The 21,838-nt window shown below is 42.7% G+C and overlaps 1 protein-coding gene and 1 non-coding gene across 2 annotated transcripts; both read right to left on the bottom strand.

The window, feature by feature from the left end:
• Positions 1-2,326: 2,326 nt before the first annotated feature.
• Positions 2,327-21,525, bottom strand: ARPC2 (actin related protein 2/3 complex subunit 2). Its single transcript, XM_028481717.2, is given in 6 exon segments — positions 2,327-3,311; positions 7,006-7,051; positions 10,914-11,026; positions 12,662-12,696; positions 21,121-21,202; positions 21,417-21,525. Coding segments are annotated over 5 exon segments (903 nt in total). The 5' UTR covers positions 21,195-21,202; positions 21,417-21,525; the 3' UTR covers positions 2,327-2,676.
• On the bottom strand, positions 18,169-18,305 carry LOC112065155 (small nucleolar RNA SNORA42/SNORA80 family). Its single transcript, XR_002891878.1, has one exon. It is a non-coding gene; the product is annotated as a small nucleolar RNA SNORA42/SNORA80 family (small nucleolar RNA).
• Positions 21,526-21,838: the final 313 nt, after the last annotated feature.

Raw genomic sequence — 21,838 nt, 5'->3', positions numbered from 1 at the left:
AGAACAGGGTTTTGTCAAGAACTTGCTCTACAAGTGAAGTAGGAGGGTAAAGTCACGAATCTGTTAATGCACAAAACAACGTGTGCCAGTGAGACTAAGTATTTATGGCCAACAAAGTCAGTACAATAAATGCATGCCCTATGTGAGGCAAGAGATGAAAATCACCCGAAGTGGATGTTATTAACTTGTCTACATGCTACGACATAGAATCTAGAGTTAGTGATTCTCAGAATTCCACTTTTAAGAATGTATTTCCTTATATACGATAAGACTCATAGCATGTAGATGATCCAAGAGTTGTAACAACACGGAACCTACAGTCACCCTCTGCCTCCCAATTATCCAGCTATACTACTGAAGGGGACTCAAAATGGTGGTGCCTTCAAGGAAAGCACTGGATTCTCTTTTCATCTTTTGCCAACTTTCAGTATCTGGAGACAAGGAGAAGTGGCTTTTCCTCTCCAACACTTACATCCTGGGTTAAAAAATTTTATGAGAAAGACACTTCGGGGGATTCACACAACAGAGTTTAAGGTTTGACTTGGCCGAATGACTTTCAGTAAGCATGCGTGACAGCCACACCAGGCTTCAGGACCAAATTCTATACTCACATGGTCTCATCATCCCTATAATGGATAACTGCCCTGTTCTCTCCTTCCTTGCCCTCTTCTTGGAATTGGAAATATTTCTCAAAGACAGAGGCAAAACAGTTTCGTTTCAACATGCCAGCCTGATGCACGATGGAATCCTTGGATGCAGGCAGATTTTCAAGGTCATATAGCAAAGAGACATTGTATCCTGGAGGGGAAAAAAAAAACACCCAACAATTATATTAAAAAAAACTTTACAGGTTCTAATGACATTTTATTTTGTCTCAATGTCTATACTTTTAACCCAGGTAGAAAGCTGTCCATTCCCATCTACTTCAAAGGGCAAATGAGATGAAATAAAAAATCTGAATTCTTGCAGAATTACTGTAAATATATATATAGCTAATTAACAGATACTATGCAAAAATTTGAATCAATATCAAAGATGATTGATTACAAATAAGGAATGGGAGGAAGTCATAATCCTGGAACTTTCATTAGAAATTTAATGTTCCAGACACAGCTGTGAAGGGGGCTGAAGATGCTATCAAGCTATAATATGAGTTACATATTTTTCTCTGAGGTTTAACATGCCAAGTGCCAACACGGCCAGCAGTTGGGTTGCTTTTTGATAATAAAATATACCCGCTTACACGTCACTACAAACCCTGAGGATGGAGGTAGGGAAAAAAACCTAAAAAGGAAAAAAAAAAAAAAGGGTACATATACCTCCCCAATAGATTTGTGTACCCACACACACACACACACACACACACACACACACACACACACACACAAATGAGTGTATGCAAAACTGGTGAAATCTGACCAAGGCTGGGATTGTGTCAATGTCAACTTCCTGGCTGTGATATTGTACTACAGAATTTCTGTACTATTTCTTACAACTGCAGTGAAATGTACAATTATCTCACAATAGTTTAGGAAATAAAAATGTCAGGACATTTCAGAATTCAATAACAGTCTCAAACCAGTCTGAAACACACTGAACCTGATGGAGACAAATTAAAAGGGGAAGCAAGAAGGTAGAAACCATTAGGGTCACCCTTAGACCATTTCAGGTGCCCCTAAAGTTCTTTTCTTTACCAAGCAAACTTTCTGAACCAATTGTATGTTAGGGATCAGTGGGGACAGCAGGATACCTTGCTAGGCTCTGTCCTGTTTATTAGGTAAGCATCTCCCACAGTGAGTTTTGTGGAGTGCCAGGCTATTGGGCTCTTGTGTGAGAAAGAAACTGTGCCCAGTTGTTTGCATTAGACCCACAATGACCTGCAGAACCACACACACCATGAAACACATTTGGGGAAACGTTATACATTATTCAAGATAAAAGACTTCACCAGAAAACACATTATAAAGTGCCTGTCACTGTCCTGCGAGCTTCTTGGCCACAGCCGGACAGACTTAGTAACCAAGCTTTACAGTGAGCATGTTTAAGTTTACTCAGAAATGCCAACTAAGAGCTTACCAGTGAGCCATTCTCTCCTCTACAGGGAGGCTGCGGGGGGGGCTCCCGAACCTAAGTTTTCCCAGTGCAGGTTTGCAGGTTCAAGGGCAGTACTGGTGCACCATTCATCCCTCCGCCTCTCTTGTTTGGACTCACAGTCCAGAAACCCAGTGAATTCTCATGTAAGATAGAAAGACTTTCTTTATTAATGACCCCAACCGTGTTTCTTTAGATACAGGAGTTCTGAACTCAAATACTTAGGAGAAAACAAGTTAAGATTGCATTATCCTGCAACTCATTACCAGTAACATACTGCAAAGCAAAACAGCTTGGAAAAGAGGGGGAGGGGAACGGGAGTGAGGGAGGGAAGATAAAGAAAAGGAATTAAGTTGATCAAGTGGAATTCTTTTTTTTCCTTTTTTTTTTTAATTCTTGGGAACCATGAAGTCCTTGCAAGCACAGCTCGTTTTTGCAGATTATTTTCCAAACGTGTACAAAATGGAACCAAAACGGAGAATCCCTTAAGAACCTGAAGAGGTGCAACATTAAAAGCTACGATTATCCAGTAGCAAGTGTTCCAGCCTTCAGTTGCCAGCCGCTTCCTCTTCCTGTTCCCAAGAGTTAGCGGGATGAAAACGTCTTCCCCGTGATTGTTTTCATTTCTTTTTTCTCAGCATCTGGGCGTGCACGGTTCAGCACCTTGAGGAAGTCAGATGTTTTTGCCCGCATACGTGTGTGAATATAGGCCTTTGAGCACTTGATGTGGTAGTGCAGGTAGTCCCGGAACGTGTGGATCAGGTTGATGGTGTTGTCTCGAGCACTGGCGTTGGTGTGGCGAGGGAACAGCACGAAGGTAATGTAGCCGATGTTGTCGCCCACGGCGGCATCGGTGTCTTTCAGCTCCAGAGGAGGTTCCCCGTGGCTAAAGAGGACCTGTGGGGCTGTGTGGCTGGCTCTGCGTCCTTCTTTGAACTCCGGCATGAACACCTTTCCAATGACCACATCGTCGTCATCCTTAAACACTGTGCTGAAGACTACTGTGACTCTGTCCACCAAATTCTATACTCACATGGTCTCATCATCCCTATAATGGATAACTGCCCTGTTCTCTCCTTCCTTGCCCTCTTCTTGGAATTGGAAATATTTCTCAAAGACAGAGGCAAAACAGTTTCGTTTCAACATGCCAGCCTGATGCACGATGGAATCCTTGGATGCAGGCAGATTTTCAAGGTCATATAGCAAAGAGACATTGTATCCTGGAGGGGAAAAAAAAAACACCCAACAATTATATTAAAAAAAACTTTACAGGTTCTAATGACATTTTATTTTGTCTCAATGTCTATACTTTTAACCCAGGTAGAAAGCTGTCCATTCCCATCTACTTCAAAGGGCAAATGAGATGAAATAAAAAATCTGAATTCTTGCAGAATTACTGTAAATATATATATAGCTAATTAACAGATACTATGCAAAAATTTGAATCAATATCAAAGATGATTGATTACAAATAAGGAATGGGAGGAAGTCATAATCCTGGAACTTTCATTAGAAATTTAATGTTCCAGACACAGCTGTGAAGGGGGCTGAAGATGCTATCAAGCTATAATATGAGTTACATATTTTTCTCTGAGGTTTAACATGCCAAGTGCCAACACGGCCAGCAGTTGGGTTGCTTTTTGATAATAAAATATACCCGCTTACACGTCACTACAAACCCTGAGGATGGAGGTAGGGAAAAAAACCTAAAAAGGAAAAAAAAAAAAAAGGGTACATATACCTCCCCAATAGATTTGTGTACCCTGTAAAATTTTCAAGGTGTTTTAAAATATCTGACTTCATTTGATCTCCATAAGAATTCTTTGGGGACTTCCCTAGTGGCACAGTGGTTAAGAATCCGCCTGCCAAGGCAGGGGACACGGGTTCGAGGCCTGGTCCGGGAAGATCTCACATGCCGCGGAGCAACTAAGCCCGTGCACAACTACTGAGCCTGTGCTCTACAGCCCGCAAGCCACAACTACTGAGCCTGCGTGTCGCAACTACTGAAGCCCGCGCGCCTAGAGCCTGTGCTCCACAAGAGAAGCCACCGCAATGAGAAGCCCGCGCACTGCAACAAAGAGTAGCCCCCTCTCGCCGCAACTAGAGAAAGCCCGCGTGCAGCAACGAAGACCCAATGCAGCCAAAAATAAACCCATAAAATTAAAAAAAAAAAAAAAGAAAAGAATTCTTTGAAATACGTAGGCCAGAATATGGTTATTCTCATTTTAGAGGGAAAAAGAGGTCCAATGAAGCAAAGTGCCAGGCCAAATGCAGCATGATATAAAGGTGGAGGCAACTCTTTTTTGAGCTGAACAAAAACTGGGTCCAAATCCTGGCCTTGACACTACTGGCCTTGGACAAATTGCCTAACTTCTACAATCCCTGCATCTGTTAAAAAAAAAAGGGTGGTGAGTTGGGGTAGGCTGCTGGGAGAATTAAAAGAACACACAGTATTTAAAGTGCCTGGAACATAGCAGGTCATCAATAAACGGTGCAGAACAGGGACTGAAATCCCAGTGTACTGACCACTACACTATTCTGCCTCCTTTATAGCGTGTCCAGTACAAATTCCAACAAGGCTGGGATGCTTTATTTTATAATCCAGCAATATAATACCTGCCCAAAAGCCTATAGATGATTCTGCAAGAGTATCTGTACATCACCGAGGATCATTTCATATTCTAGACAACTGATGGGAATAATTTTGCCAGAACTGTATAGATTTCACATTTCCAAGTATCTTAGACCTTTTTATACTTTGTTACTATTTAATTTTTTCCCAAAAGCATTCCTGGGGTCTACGTTTTTTGTTGGATCTATCCTCACTGAGAGCACTGGCTGGCTATCTAAATCTCTGTTCTAGATAGTGCTTAGCACATTTTTGGCACTCCAATATTAAATAATACCAATCACCATTCCATTTTGGATACCTGAAAACCAGATAAACAAATAGACCACAAGATTAGATTAAAAAAGAAAATATTTAAACTTGAGGTTTGCTAGTTTTAAGAAGCCAAATAAAACAAACTAAATAAAACTATAACTGAAGCCAGACTTAAGTACGGCTTCTGACATGATGAACAGAACATACTGAAAATGAAGAAAAGTAAAAATCTAGTATGCCCTGCTGAGTTTTCCAAACTTGTCTAGATAAATCCATAGAAAAAGAGGAAGAGACATGCTACCTTCACATGTTTTTATACTCGTCTGAACACAAGGTCTGCAATTTGGTAGTGTGTGCTTTAGCACAGGAAGTGGAAGAAAAGGCCCAGAGACAGAAACATAAGCTCTCCAAGTTATACTCCGCTTGTTCTGATAGATTTTAGGATCTGAGCGGTGACAAGCATGTCCAAGAGTTCCTTTATGCTTTTTCTGCTCTAGTTCTTTTCTTTTTTTCTTTCTTTCTGAAATTCCTTGATTCCTCTTAAAGCCTACAGTGTTATTTATCTTTTGGCTTTTATTTCTGAGATGAGCTTGTACCATCAATTTGGGGATTAACACATTTCACTATTCTTTAGGAGTGCAAAGCTCTCATCCATAAATACTCCTAGTAGCAAGTTACATTCCAAAGCCACTTTTTCTTTATTAGATATTTTGTTTCCAAAGCAGCATATAAGGGTCACAGGAAGGTATTCTAATGGGAATGGTGAGGTGGTGTCATGTTGTTGTTTTTAAAGTAACTTGTTAAAAGAGACAGACACACCTTCCTTTTTAGAAGGATTTGTTAGTCAAGGTACCAGTCACAGGATCTGAGTAACAAATATTATGTTCAAACAGTCTTACAACTTGGTCCTGACTATGGGGGCCAGGCTAGACACCTCAGAATTTGAAACTACCACTTAATCATAGGGATAAAAATACTGTTTATTGGGCTTCCCTGGTGGCGCAGTGGTTGAGAATCTGCCTGCCAATGCAGGGGACACGGGTTCGAGCCCTGGTCTGGGAAGATCCCACATGCCGCGGAGCAACTGGGCCCGTGAGCCACAACTACTGAGGCCTGCGCGTCTGGAGCTTGTGCTCCGCAGCAACAGAGGCCACGATGGTGAGAGGCCTGCGCACCGCGATGAAGAGTGGGCCCCGCTCGCCGCAACTAGAGGAAGCCCATGCCGCGGAGCAACTGGGCCCGTGAGCCACAACTACTGAGCCTGCGCGTCTGGAGCCTGTGCTCCTCAACAAGAGAGGCCACGATGGTGAGAGGCCTGCGCACCGCGATGAAGAGTGGGCCCCGCTCGCCGCAACTAGAGAAAGCCCTCGCACAGAAACGAAGAGCCAACACAGCCAAAAATAAATAAATAAATAAATAAATAAAAATACTGTTTATTTTTTTCTACTTTAAACTTCCTTTAAAGCTGTGTAACATAGCTGTTCTAATCAAGGATGGCCATGGTGCTTTCTAATACCTCTGGCCATGAAGGAGGCAGAGATCACTGATCAGAAGAACAGATGAAAGGGGCTGAAATTTTTGTTACTTGAAAATGTGAGAATAGTTGTGAATATTGCTTTTCCTTCTCCAAATGTACAGTGTACAGACAAAGGTGTTACTAGGGGCTGGGAGGGAGACTCAATGTTTGCTTAGTCTTCTCAAAAGGCATTTTAATCATCATGGGCAAACAAAGGTGGCCCTCTGGCTGAAACATTAAGGAAGAGTCATTAGGCCTTACCCAGTAAATGTTAAAAATGGCATACATCAATTCTCTGTGTGACTCTAACAATAATGTGTACCATTACTGGACAATGCAAAGCCCCGTAAAAGCTATTCTTACGGAGAAAGTTGAAGTGGGAACTGAACTCATGCAAAAATATTTGTAAGATGAATTGACATTTAAACGAAATCCTTTGGCTAAAAAAAGCACAGCACAAAAAAGGACAGGTCTCTTTCTATGTCATCCCAAAGCTGCTCACATTACTACATACCTGATTCTGGATTTACCAAAAAACTCCCGTACACTCTCTTTAATAACTAGAAAACACAAAAACAAATAGGTTAATTCAAAGTCCATGATAATTTCATTATTTTCAAAGCACTGTGCTGGCTAAGCTTTTCCTAAGCCAGCGTTCTTCCTAACTTTCAAATGGCAAATGAGAAACTGCATACAGAGGGGGAAGCAGATTTATCTGAGTTACCAAGCAAATCACTCACAGAACTGCAATTAACTCCAAAAGGTTGGTCTAGGATCTGTGTTTCAATCAAGGCTCACCCTTTACTCTTTTAGGACTCAGTCACACCCGTTACATGACGAGATAAAACCAGAACTGTCGGGAACTGATTCCAGTTAGCTTGCTTATATTGTATGCTTTAAAATTATTTAGCTCACCATCATCTTTTTTTAAAAGACAAAAAGCAATGGATAACTGAATCTTAGCCAGTTATTTATGCTGGTGGGTCCACAGAAGCTTGTACTCTCTAAATGTCTTTTTTCCAAAACCAATCCTTACAGCTGGCTACTTAACAGCTTTTTGGAGTAAATGATAAAACAAGAGCCCCTTTTACACCTTCTTATTTTTTCTCTGCCAGTATGACTGCTCTCCCTGGTAGAAACTGCTCCTAGGCTGACATGGTTTAAGAAACAAACTTTTTATTCAGGAAGTAACAGTTCTGACTTAAATGTTATATGGGACACATTAAGCGGTAGAAAGGCAGTTATTTGAAGAGAGAAAAAAAAATATTAAAGTCACTAGAATTTAATAACCTCTCAGTATTTAGTAGTCTTTATATGTTTAAGAGGCAAAACACAGACAGGGCTTATTACTAAGTCTCATTAAAACCTTACACTTAGGGAGGAAAGGTGTCATCACTATTTTATAAGGAAGGTAGAACTGAGGCCAATATATTAACCCTCAGTAGTATAACAGGCTGTGGGGTCTTGTCTCTAGGCATCCAATTTCTAACTCTATGCCACCACAAACACATTAATGATCCTCTTGCATTTTCTGGGATACCAAAAAAAAGAGATACTGAATCTAAGACAAGTTACCAAGTTAAAAATGAACAAGAGTACAAACTTGTTTTAATTGTAAGAGTGGCATGTGTGTTTTAAAGGATCCCACTAGCCAGCGAAAAGCACTGTGAACACAGGCAGCACTAGAGTGGAGGTCCATGTGAGCAGGGCCTCTGTCTCGTTCACTCCTGTGGTCTCATTGCCCATCTCCCACATCCGGGGACTCATAATAGATCTGAGCAAATGTCAATGCTTTTCTTCTAATCTTATTTTCAATGTACTCTCTAGGTTATTTAAAACAAACACAACAGGGCTTCACTGGTAGCGCAGTGGTTGAGTCCGCCTGCCGATGCAGGGTACACGGGTTCGTGCCCTGGTCTGGGAAGATCCCACATGCCGCAGAGCAGCTAGGCCCGTGAGCCATGGCCGCTGAGCCTGCACATCCGGAACCTGTGCTCCACAACGGGAGAGGCCACAACAGTGAGAGGCCCGCATACCGCAAAATAAATAAATAAATAAATAAAACATAAATAAAACAAACACAACAAACCAACCAACAAACCAGGAGCAAACCATTTATTTCATGTCCCATTTAAAAAAATTATCACATGGTAGGTTCTTTCCCCCCATTCTTATTCTTTAGTATTCCACATGTCAACCATTATCCTATAGCTGGAAGAAATTCTCAACGTGCAAAACTTGGATAATAGGGTGGACCTCACCACATGAATCAGTGACCACACTTTTTGTATAAAGGTAAAAGATAAGTAATGCCACATGTATTTCCTATTTGGTGACCATACAGCCACTGTAAGGTATCTCTTTTACAGAAGAGGAACTAAAGGGAGAGGTTCAAGGTCATAGAGTCTGTTGCCCTTCAGGTGTCCCATATACCACTTCTCCTTAACTGTCTGGGGGGAAAAAAAAGTAACACACATATCCCATTAACAATTTTAACTAGCTACAATTCTGTACTGTGTGTACTTGGAGGAAGGGAAAATCAGATGTGGGGAAACCACAGCACCTAAGATTTAGTTTAATTCCAAGTTACCAAGCTAATACTCTGAGATCGAAGAGGTTTTTAGAGCCAAAATTACACCACATTCAACTCCTCTGCTCCCTCCTCTTGGCAAAACCAGCTAGCGCTTCCCTGCGGACTTCACTTGCACTTTTAACCATGATTCACTTTTCAATTTGTGCCCCCTCTTCCAACCGGCCACCAGAAGATCAGACCTTCCCACCCCAGCAGCTGAGGCTTTCTGCTTTGAAAAAGGGCCTGTGACAAAGAAACTAGCTTCCTGTGGTTATCCCAGGCTGGCCACTGTTTAACCAACCCAGGGAGCCATTTACTGTGCACTCTGCCCCAACACTGTGAATGTTCCGTACTCCACCCACTTGAATGGGTGGGGCTGTTTCTTTGACCCTTGTGGTACCTATGAGAACAGCAATGTGTTCTGGAGTTCTACTATAAGGAAAGCACAGACTGGAAAGGAGATTTAAGAAATCTAGCTTAACACTTTCTCCCCCTCCCAAGGATTGTTCTTATTGCACCTAGATCTTTAAAGAGAGAGGACTATCTAGGGAGAATGATCACACAGTTTTTTAGTTGTTTGTTCAAATGTTCAACAGTTCTTTCCAGGTAGTTGTCTTCTACTTCATCTAATGCACGGCCAGCTTAATGCCATTTGTTTCCCCTTGCTCTTCATCTGGTAAAGAGTCAGCAAGTATCACTTACATAATTAATAATCTTTCAAATGCTTTAAAAGACTAGGTCTTTCTCCTGAAGCTCTTCCTTTTCAGGTAAAATAACCCTGAATACAAATTCTCTAAACCATTCTTCTTCCCGTGAATTTATGAGGCAAATCAGAAAAGGTTTTAGCTCTACCCTTGAACTTACAGGGCAAACCAATCACATATGAATAACTAAGGGAAGTGACTGGGTATGGCTCTTGGTATTCTTCATGGTTAACATCAATTTTAGTTTTTAGTATTAAGATTTTGATTATACTCTTTTGCAAACAGCCTTTTTCATTACATAAATTTTAAATAAGTCAAAAGCTACTACTCTTAATCAGAAAGAAAATATATCTGATTTCATTCACCAGACTGTATCTTCATTCACCAGATTAAGGAGAACCTACTTTGTTAAAACTAAAAGATATTTGAAAACTGATTCAGGAACTGAGTCATACTTCCTGCTTTGAGACCCAACCACAACGTGCACACACTGGTGTAATAGCATTTTCTTTCTTCCATAAATGGCTCTCCCCAGAGCAAACATAGTTCAACAGGAACCAAACCCATTGAAAGAAGCCAGTGAATAAAGCATGGCCATCAAGAGTTTCATAATGCATGGACACCCTTTCTTATTTCCCCTAAGGTAGTCATAAAGAAGAGCAGATACTTAAAGAGGCCAGCTCTAAAGAGCATTAAAGGGCAGATTTGTGTCTAAATTTCCAAAATGAGAAATTAAGATTGTAAACTTGAAACAGGTCAGAGGTTATATACCTGCTTCACAATGTAACAGAAATAGACCAGAACCCATCTCAGTCTTGTGAGTTATTTTTGTATTGGTCAAGGAAAAGTATTCTTTGCTACATTTTTTGAGAACTAAAGCTGTTTTTGTTTTCATTGGTTAGAGAAAATCTTTATTTCTTCAGAGAAAAAGCAGGCAAGCAAAGAACCAAAACTCTTTCTGGGAAACAGCCATCTTTACGACTATGGGAAACAGAGTCAAGAGCCCCTGGTTAGGTGAGCAAGCCATCCAGAGTGGCCCGTGCCAGCAGGGATGACTCAGTGCCATGGATCTTCTAGGAGTGGCAAGCTACCAAGAAAAGGTGAGGAGGAAACAAGAGTCCCAAGGAAAAGTGATGTGGAACTTACCTCATCAGCACCATGTGCCTGAAGTTCCTTGTAGAATTTCAAAGAAATACTGACCATTACTTTTGTTTTGTCTCCATTAGGATTTGAAATATGATAGAGGACTCCATCAAAATCTGCAAGGAAAAGCAATTAAGGTTGCTTAACTTGGGAATAGGGAATAATATCTCAAAGTACCTGCCTACACGTTGCAGGCCACAAGGAAGTCTCCCTTACAAGTAGGCACATAAGTAAAACTGCACTTATTTTAAATCCATGTGGAAGGTCAGCAGAAACACTGAGATAGAATTATAGAGCACTTATCTCTTTGCTCTTTTCTAAAATTACAAAGCTATTTTTTCTTTAATCACAGCTTGGTGCTAAAAGAATTTAAAAAAAAATCTTTATTGTGATGTATTTTAAACATGTATAAAATATAATGTATAACAAGCCCCTATTCTCATCATGGCTTCAACAATTATCAACATATGGCCAATCTTGTTTCACTTAGACACACCCCTTCCCAATGATTTATTCTGAAGCAAATCGCACACATCACTTCACCAATAAATATTTCAGAATACACCTCTAAAAGGTAGACAGTTGAAAAAAAAAAAACACCCCAATTCCACTGTCATGCTTAAATTAAAAAAACCAATTTATTAATATCAAATATCCAGTCAAGCAGTGAAATATTATCTCAAGAATTTTTAAAAAAATACTGTTGTCTTACTTATGTAAAATGTTCAAAGAAGAGAATGAATAATATTAAGCCATTCTTGATTAGGTCTGATAGCTTAGCTGACTTTTTTTTTTTTGTCTTTTAGCCTATTACCTTTTTAAAAATTTGGACCAAGCTGTTCATCTCCAAAAACCGAGTGACAGTGGTGATGTTAGTGAGGTTGTTTCAATATAGAATCCCTGTGCACAGATAATCATCAGAGTACCAACTTGAAGGAATCAAAAGGAGCCACATTTTAATAAGTCTAATTTGAATGTCAGAATGTGCTGTGTTGGGACGTTGTGGCCAACTCTGCCATGCATGTTCTGTTGATTCTGTCAATAAAGAAGACTTCAGCTTCAAAAAAAAAAATTGTTGTCTTATTTGAATTAGGATCCAAACAAGCCCACACACTGCATTTGGTTATCCCTTAAGTTTCTGTACTCCACAGGCCTCCCCTCTCTTGTAGTTCTTGAAACCAGGTGCTGAGTGTAATTACTTTAGGGAGATCTGACATTGCTAGTTAGTATGAGGGGAAGGGGATGGTGCCTGGCCTCCAAGTCACAGCACTTCAGAGCTGCAAAACGTGTTCCAAGATCATCTAGCCAAGTACCCTCATTTCTACAGAGCATGACTATCCAACTTCTCAAAGTTCACACAGCAAGTGAGTAGTATCAATACCTAATTCTTTCTAGGAAAAGAAAGCAGTAACATCTCTCTCTGACTTGTGGAACAGGTCTCTAGCACTTTTGTGATTCCCCACTCCTCTAGTGCTAGGCAAACTAAGATGATGGTTAAAGATAATAACATAGTATTTCCAAATTAAAAAAACCTTAGTTTGTACCACAAAATTAAACCCAAACTTCTAAGATATCAGCAGGCAACTTTATATAGCTCACTAAATGCATGGAATAATCATCTAAAATAAAGACCACACACACACAAAAAGACAAACAAGATTGTAGTCCTAAAAAGCTTATTTTAGGAAGAATTTTATTTTCTATTTTTTATATTGTGCCTTCTTCTTAGTAGGTGAGATAAAGGCACTTACCTGCAAATGTTACTTCTACAGCTTCTGGTTTGTTTCTGCAAAACAAAACAAGTCCTTTAGTTAAGATAACTATATTGCTGGGACTTCCCTGGTGGTCCAGTGGTTAAGACTCCGCGCTTCCAATGCAGGCGGCACGAGTTCGATCCCTGGTCGGGGAACTAAGGTTCTGCGTGCCGCATGGTGCAGCCAAAAAACAATATAACTATATTTCTGCTTGCCTTCAAGGGGACTTGCAAAAGGCTCCTGAGCTTTATTTAAGATCGGACCATCCTGTAAAAATCTTATACTTACCATTGATCCAGGTACACAATTCATTTTCTCATGCATATAAACCTCTGGAGTTATTTAGGGTGGAGGACTGAAAAAAGGAAGCAGGACAGATAAAGCTTTTGTTTTGCAGCTGGAACCTCTGCTGTGGTTGTACTCACCTTCAATTCTCAACTGCTTAAGACCATGACAGACACGTTTGTACATGTGACCCACAAAATGCCCTCTTTTGGTCAATCCCTCCCCCATGGGACATACTCAGTGGAGGTAGCACACTCAGCAGGAAAACTGCTAAACATAGAATGGTTTAAATTTACTTAAAGTGAAAGGATGATTTCAGGCCATAAACAATACAGTTCTATTCCATTTCAAAGACAATCTGTTAGTCTTCCTACACATCTTTCCCTCTCCCTTACATGACCGAAGTACTCACCACTCTCCTTAGTGAACCCCTCTTTGGTTCCACCCTAGTTTTTTTGGTTTTGTTTTTAAATTCCAGTGTGTACTTCCATTAAAGTGTAGCACAAAATAACACTGTGAAATCACTGAGAACAGTTAAGACACCTGTTTTCCAATTTTAGCCTTTTCTTCAGGACCATGTTTTCAGACAAATTAACACTACACGCCTTCATTTTCTTGCCTACTCATCTATGAAATGGGAGAACACAAATGATCCTACCTACCTCTCACAACTGCTAAAGATAAAACAAGAGAACAGACACAGAAGAACTTATCCTGGAAGGCAAAGACAGTCTAACACCTTCTGGGCGATTCCCAGATGAGCCTGGAACATGGACTTCTATTTGATAAATGCTGCTGAGTTATTACCTAGAAAGCATGACATATATCCTAGCTATAAACAATAACGGTCAATTAACCTCCAGTGAAAAGCTACTTTACATGCTTTCCTCACTTCTCCTCAAAGCCCAATGGTAGGAAACGAATGTTCTACAGTTTTATCAGCTAACACCCTAAAACTCAAATGATTCCACTTTGTTTTATGGGCCAGCAGACAGGATATACACATTTTCCTATTTATTCTTGCCTAGCTTGCTCAAGACCTCATGATCAAGTGCATATCTCTTTTACTATCTCCGCTCCCTCACCTGTAAAAGGAACAAAGACTGAGTTACCCTCCAGAGTTGCTGGGAAATAATGGAATAGATAACGTGGTTTATGACTGTTAAAAAGCTGCAGCAGAGCTAAACAATGCTTTTCAAGGAAACTGGCCTCCCCTAAGCATATGTTAGCCCTGTTGTAAAATCAGCCTATACAAATCACATACAAAGTTCCACTCTGCTTCTTCGAAGCCATCCATATGATATGTGACTTAGAAAAAGTATTTTGGGTGTCTGAGAATCGAAGCATCAAGTGGGTTTACGGACAAGCAGTGAGTTCGGAATATGATGAAAAGAACTGTATAAAAATTTAAGTTGTTTCTGATCTTTCATGTGAAACTGTAGCCTGTAGACTAAGGCAATGAATGGCCAACCACCGTTTTTCACTTCTAGAAAACAGGAGCCAAGGAAGAAGTAGACACGTTAATCTACAGCCCGCTTGAGTGAAATATTAAGAGGCTGCACAACGGGAGGATGCACTGAAGCACATTTTCCAGAGGAAGGCTGGCTGTGCCAAAGAGGCAGGGTGGAGGCTTATAAAAGGCCACATTGTATCACTTAGTAGGCGGCTGGTTTTTGTTTTTTTTTTTTTTTAACCTTTAGGCTTTAATTCAGCCAAGGAAGCACTGAGGGTCCTCACTTTCTCACTTCATTAACAGACCGAGAAAAATGAAGTATAGATAAAAAACCTTAGGGTTCCAACATTTTGACTCTGAAATTCTGCATTTCTCTAGGCTGTAAAGTTCCCTGAGCACAGCTCCCCACTGGGAGAAGTCTCTAAGATCTATACTACGTGGTTTGCTGCCTGACTTGGGAATATTTGTCAAATCATTGCCATTAATATTTTAGCTTACTATTTGTCTATATATGGCTGCATAAAGGTTGTAGAGGAGAGGCAGGCTGCTGAGGAGAGCACTGGGCCAAAGGAGTCCTCCTGAGGCGTCAGCTGGGAGTCAGGTATGAGAACTCTGTGCTCCAACACGGAGACTGCACAGAGCGGGAAATACACCACGACAGGGCCATGACTCAATTCCAAGACCAGGCGTTTCTTATTTACTTTTGTGGTTTAAAATCATGGAGCTAGAGGGGAATAAGATTGGTCTGGGAGAAAGTGTACCATTTAATAGGCCAAAAGGGTAAATCGTTAAGTTATTTTCTGTTCCACTGTATGCTAAAGTTTCAGATGCTGGGGGTGAGTTTAATCACAGAAAAAGCATGTCTTTCAGAGTTGACTCTTCACCTCAAGTTCTGTCCCTTACTGGCTATGTAACCACAGGCAATGTTACTCAAATGTCTGCGAGCCTAAAATTCCTTTTCTAGAAAACGGAGATTAAAAGCATCTACCGGGTTTCCCTGGTGGCGCAGTGGTTGAGAGTCCGCCTGCCGATGCAGGGGACACGGGTTCGTGCCCTGGTCCGGGAAGATCCCACATGCCGCGGAGCGGCTGGGCCCGTGAGCCATGGCCGCTGGGCCTGCGCATCCGGAACCTGTGCTCCGCAATGGGAGAGACCACAACAGTGAGAGGCCCGCGTACCGCGCCCCCCACCAAAAAAAAAAAAAAAATAAAAAAAAGCATCTACCACACAAGGTTGTTGTGAAGACTAACCGAGATGCTATGTGGACAGCAAAGTTTCCCAATCAGGGTCTTGTGACTAAGTTACAGATATGCTGAGATAATGATCCCCGCAGCCCTTAGGGCAGCCCAGAGGCAGGATCTCTAGGCTAGACCATTTACCCAGATGTGCCACAGATATGGTCATGTTCTGTGTGTGACATACCAGGAATCACCGGGGAAGGGTGCCTGTACAATGCTTAATACATACGTCTACTCCCTCTCCAACTCCCAAGAGCCCCAGTTTTGTCAACTGTATTATTGGAACTGCTGTCTGTCACCCAGGCATACTCTGAAATGGAACAAAACGTTAAAGCTTATAGTAAAGTGCCTGGTTCCCAGAAGGTGATCAATGAATTAGTTTTTCTTCTAGGCAGAATCAGAGGAGATCAGACTTTGGAGTCATGGTCGAGAGAGGTTTTGGGATTGTGGTAACTCCCAGTATCAGGAATTGGTCAGCACAACAAGGAGAAACAGAACCATATTACTGTCAGACTGTCGTAATGTCTGGAATCCTAGAATAAAGCCCCCTGGATAAGCCCTCAGGGTTACTGACTGGACAGCACAAGACACTAAAACATATTCAATTCATTCGATGGGTTTCAAGAGCCATTCTTAAAATCCTTTAGAAAAAAATTTCCTTTTATCCTTTTTCTAAGGAAGCTTCTAGAATGTCACTAATCAGTTAATAAAGAACTCCTGGCAACTGTTATTATCCAATCCTCTTTTCTCACTAAGGGTTTTGGAGTTTTTACTCCCGAATGCATCCAGTTCCCCGTTGTGCATTTATGTCCCTCGTCTAGTTATCCCTTCCATAAGGTGAATTAGAGGAATTATTGAATTCTGCTCATCGTCTCATCATAAAGTTTTTGATTACTCTCCTTTAAGTCCTCTCTAAGGCTCCCATCCTCCTTTTTGAGCAAAGCCTAGCAAAATGGATCATGCTAGGTAAGAGGTGGGTGGTCCTACTCTCTGTTAAGCCACGTCTCAAAATAAGGAGAACAAAGAGGGTCTAAAAGCTCATTCACACAATGTCAGAAAAGTGATAAACTGCTAAAGAAACTAAGAACCATTCTATCTGGCTTCATCCATTGCTTCAAGAAAACACTTATTAAGCTGACTATACACACAGTGAGAATGCTGGGAAAACAAAGATGACAAAACCATAGGCCCTGCCCCTAAGGAATCACAGGTTTGGTACACACGTAAGGAGTGCAGCTCTGGGGCTTTATGCCCAAAGTGGTCCCAAGGCAGCCAGAGGGTGGGCAGCAGTGTGTAACTACAGGGACCTGTAAAAAGACCAACTAGATCGTCTCAGCAAGTCAGCCACTACATCCAATTTCTCCTAAATGCTTAAACAATGTCCTAATTCCAAATCACTTCAAACTAGTATGTCTCTCTGAGGACATATGCAGCATATTCGGGAATGAGAACAAAGTATCAGCAAGATTTAATTTATTCCTTTCTCAAATTTCTCCTCCCACAGTCTTCGCCCACCCCAACTGGCACAGCCTGCTTGCTGAGCTTCACTCCCCCTCACAGAACCACAGCTCCCCACAATATGCACAGCTGTGGCAAGGAGCCAGCATGCACTTAAAATCAACAGCAATTTGCATCTGACAGCATTTCCTCAATTTTGGACTCTAGTTAAGCCGACAAGCCTAGCTTCTGAGGCTGTAAAGGTTCTTGGTGTGTATATACTAACAAAAGAATTAAATTAATTTGCCAGATTACTTCTGCTTTAATTGGGGGCCTGGGTAAGACTTCCTAAATGATTAAAAAAAAACAAAAACAAAATGCTGTTGACAGGACCTGCACATGACATTATCTGCAGTGTTCAGCATAGCTTCTTAATCAGTCACAGTCTCTTAGTTTGGAGGCTGCTGGGAAGACAATTTACCAATAACTATCATTCTGTAAGTATACAGAAATCATTCCAATAAGCCACCTTCCCAGCAGGGTGGTAGGAAAAAAAAAAAAAAGGTAAATCGTTTGGAATGAATCTTAGGCTTTGTCAGAACTACCTCCAAATTAAAAGGGTGTCGTGACCAAATGTATTCTTCTTCTTTTTTTTTTTTTTTAGTTTATTTATTTTTGGCTGTGTTGGGTCTTCGTTGCTGCATGTGGGCTTTCTCTAATTGCGGCGAGCGGGGGCTACTCTTTGTTGCGGTGTGCAGGCTTCTCACTGTGGTGGCTTCTCTTGCTGTGGAGCACAGGCTCTAGGCACGCGGGCTTCAGCAGTTGTGGCACGCAGGCTCGGTAGTTGTGGCACGGGCTTAGTTGCTCCGTGGTTATGTGGGATCTTCCCGGACCAGGGCTCGAACCCGCGTCCCTTTCATTGGCAGGTGGATTCTTAACCACTGTGCCACCAGGGAAGTTCCCAAATGCATTCTTAAACAATTAAGATGACAGAATTGCTTTATTCGAAGGAAATTTAGACTTTTAGTAGGATGTCACAGGCAAGAATACCCAGCAGGGTGACATGAGAGGCATCACTCTTTTCTGTTTCATACTGTACAACACCCTTCAGTGCTCACAGCCCACAGCTAAGGAGGCTGGGCAATGGTTCGAGGCTGCAATTTACTCTGGCATGGGTACACTATGAGAGGCCCATAGAGAAGGACCCGCCATAAATCCATTACCATGCTCTGAGAGGCATTTAAAATAAGATCAACTTCAAAAGGAAAATTACTCTAACTGTATTTTGAAGTATATACGACAGAACTATTTTAAAGACTATCTCATGCTTATGTTCTTAGTAGCTGCAACAGTGCTGCATTTCCAAATGCAGACTTTCTGCAATAATGGAAATGTTCTACATCTCTGCTACCCAAATACCGCTGCTCCTAGCCACATGCGGCAACTCAGCCCTAGAACTGTGGCTAGTGTGACTGAGAAGCTTAATTTTAATTCACTTTAATTAATTGTTATTTAAACTAAACTAGCCACATGTAGTTACTGGCTATCATTATTGGACATCATGGAGATGGAAGATTCACTCTGCGGAAGGCTGCTCAGAACCTAATTTCCCCAACTGGTTTGTTGAGAAGTGTAAAGCAGGGTGGAGCTGACCTCTCCCAGCAGGTTCCCACAAGGGCCAAGCCTTTCAAATCTCCAGGGTTTCTCCTCAGCACTACTGCCTTTCTCTAATCTTTCTCTGATCTCCACCCCAACACGTGTCACCCCTTTGGTCCTCTGTAACTTTGCCAATACTCTCAGAAAGGTCCCCCTTTCCTGTTCCTGCCTGATTCTGAGCACTGGGAGAACCCTACAAACGTTTATGATTATCACACTAGTTACCCTTCTCTATAAGTTCTGGCTAGGCATGCACCTTGATAAATTCTGAACTACTTTACTGCTGCCTCACCTTACTGGTATGCCTGGAAATTCACACTCCGTCTAGAAACAGGCTTCTGCTAGGTGTTTTATTTGCAATTCCAGGAAAGCCCTACCTCCTCGGCTGAATATCATAGTCTCCTTTCAAAGATTTTCAAAGTGCTTTAGAGCAGAATATGTTTTGAGCCCACTTACTTAAAGACACACCTCAAAGGGAAGATGGGCCAGAATAAAAGCCAAAACTTGCTGCCCTGCCCCAATATTCAACATTGCTACAACATATACTTTGTAAAAAAAAAAAGTCCCAGAAGTTCTAACTTATGCCTTCCAGACTTGAGTGTCTACTTTACTCCCACTGAAATGGTTAGTAGCTCTTTTTAAGAGTAATGTTCTATAAGCAGAAGAGCTGAAGCTCTGAGTAATGGGCTACATTTCAGAATCACAAGTTATTAACAAACAAGTAGCTGTGAAGGTACTCCTACACTACAAGGCATGCTTCTACTTGAAATGCACAGGCATTTATCTTGTAGATCAGCTTATAACCACCCAGGTCTCATTTTTTGCTAGTCTAAACTTGAGAATTCACTTGAGATCAGCTGTGAAAATGCAGAAGTTAATTTCACTTCCTCCTATGTGCCACACTGCTCAAAAAAGGACAGAGCAATCACCCAAAATAAGCCATTAAGCTGATTCGTTTGAACATTTAAAATGCAAAGCAACTGGTAAGTGAGGCTGAAGACACGAAGCAAGTTAGCCTAAAATATAAGCAACTGCAGTTCCTGGCAGGAAACAGTAGCTACTGCTCACTGTATGTGTTACTTCAAGAAACGTTGTGCTTTGTTTTACAGATAAAATCTGTGGCCTTATAAAAGAGATAGGAGACAATATATTCAATTTAAACAGTGGGTTATAAGTATTTTTTTAATGCCTCCAAGCCACAAGTTCACTATGTCCACTTAGAATTTCCCCTCCACCAATCCTCTTCCATCTGTGGCTCTCCAAGCACTTGCTCTCTTATTATTAGTTCCCAGTTCACCAGAAACGGTTTGCACTTATTTCCTCAACTGTGTAAGCAAGATGTGAAGCCCCATCCTCACAGATGGGGAAATGAGGCAAAGGGACTGGCCACAGGCCACCAAAAATTAGAAGCTAAAACCAACTCCTTGGTTTAAATATATTAGAAAAGCAAAGCAGCTTTTGGGGAAGAGGTTGTCTTCTACTGATTTCTTGTGTTTGACAGAGAAGGGTGCCTTTGAAACATGCCCTAAAGCCCACTTTTAAAAAAACCAATGGTTAAAAACAGGTTTCATCTAAGAATTTAATAGACTCTGGAGGCTTTTAACTGTGTATCTAGGCCAGAATTACTGCACAAGAAATCACAGACCAGGGGTATGGTATAAGAATTTAAAAGATAAACAACCAGATAGAGGACAGCGGGTGGGGAAAGGATTATTAGAACCTCAGAAGAGCGATAAGGAAGGGCTGTGGATGTGGGGGACGACTAACTTTGCTTGAGAAATGTAACAAAATGGCCAGTGTCTCTCACAGCTGGGTTCAGGGAAGGTAAACTAGAGAGCTCATCGGGTTTTCCGGCTGCAACGCTGGGCCTGCCTTCAGTCTTCCCTCCCGCTCCCTTAGACGAGGGGGCGGGTGGGGAGCGAGAAGACTGGTGGTGATCTGGGCCTGCATCTTCTTTCCTCCTCCAGTCCTGGGAATTCCTGAAAACTCCTTCCAACCCAATCCCAAATGGGCTCTCTCCGGGTTCTGAACAATGACGGGGAATACAGAGGGAAGTGGTCCCCTGCTCGCTCCAGCGGGCAATGGGCTCCTCCAGCGAGAGTTCTGGCCCAAGCTACCCTCACGTCCCACAGGTCTCCTGCACTTTGGTACGCGCTCTCCTGTCCACTCACTGCTTCCGCATCCCTCCTCTGAGCCTCTCCCCACGCATCTCTGCCCCTCACCCCACAGCGCCCAATCACCGCCCACGTCTACACCGCCTGGGCAGTCCCCACACCCTGCCAGGTCTCCCACCTCCCTCCTCCATGTCTGGGGGGCTGAACGATTAGCAGGGGTCAACTCTGCCTCCCCCGCCACCCACCAGCCCCCGGCCCCCAGCGCGCGCTCACCCGGCGGCCGCGTTCTCGAACTTCAGCGCGAGCGTCTCCTCGATGATGCGGTTGTTCACCTCCAGCAGGATCATGGCGGCGGCTGCCCCGGGCAGGGGAAGGAGAAACAAGGGCGGGTGAGGGTGGGTAAGGGAGGAAAGGACGGAGGGAGCGGCCCTGCTGCCCTCTGAGAAGGGGAGCTGGGTGGGGTAGGAGGTTAGGGGAGAAGGGGAAAGGGATCGGGGTGGGGGTAAGGGAACACGCGCGCGCTACGCACGCACTGACTGTGGAGACACCTACCCACCCACCCGACCGACCTGGCCCCTGAAGCCTGAACCCGCCTGCCGAGCCGCCGCCGCCGCCGCCGCCGCCGCCTCACCGACAAGCCCGGTCCCCGCCCAGCCCCCGGCTCCAGCCGGCCACTTCCGCCCTCACACCCACTTCCGCTCGCCGCCCGGACGCGCGGCCCCGCGGCGCCATTTCCGCTCCGACCCCTCGTGCACGCGCACGCAGGCGCGTCGGGCGGGGGCGGAGGCCGCGCATGCGCATGTGCGGTGCCACTAGTCCCAACTCCACTTTCCCGTGGACGCTCCAACTGTTTGTGGCTAGTGGGTTTTGTAGCCTGCTGTCCTTCCCCGAGGCCTGCCTCCTTGTCCGGCGTCTCCCTCCCGCACTCCCCAAAGGTTTACTTCCACTATTCCCGTCTTGTAATTTCAGAGACCCTACAAGAAGCTCGCCC

Source organism: Physeter macrocephalus, chromosome 2 (assembly GCF_002837175.3).
Source record: "Physeter macrocephalus isolate SW-GA chromosome 2, ASM283717v5, whole genome shotgun sequence".
Classification (NCBI taxonomy): Eukaryota; Metazoa; Chordata; class Mammalia; order Artiodactyla; family Physeteridae; genus Physeter; species Physeter macrocephalus.
The sequence above is the reverse complement of the archived record's forward strand: the minus strand, read 5'-3'. Positions and strand labels throughout refer to the sequence as shown.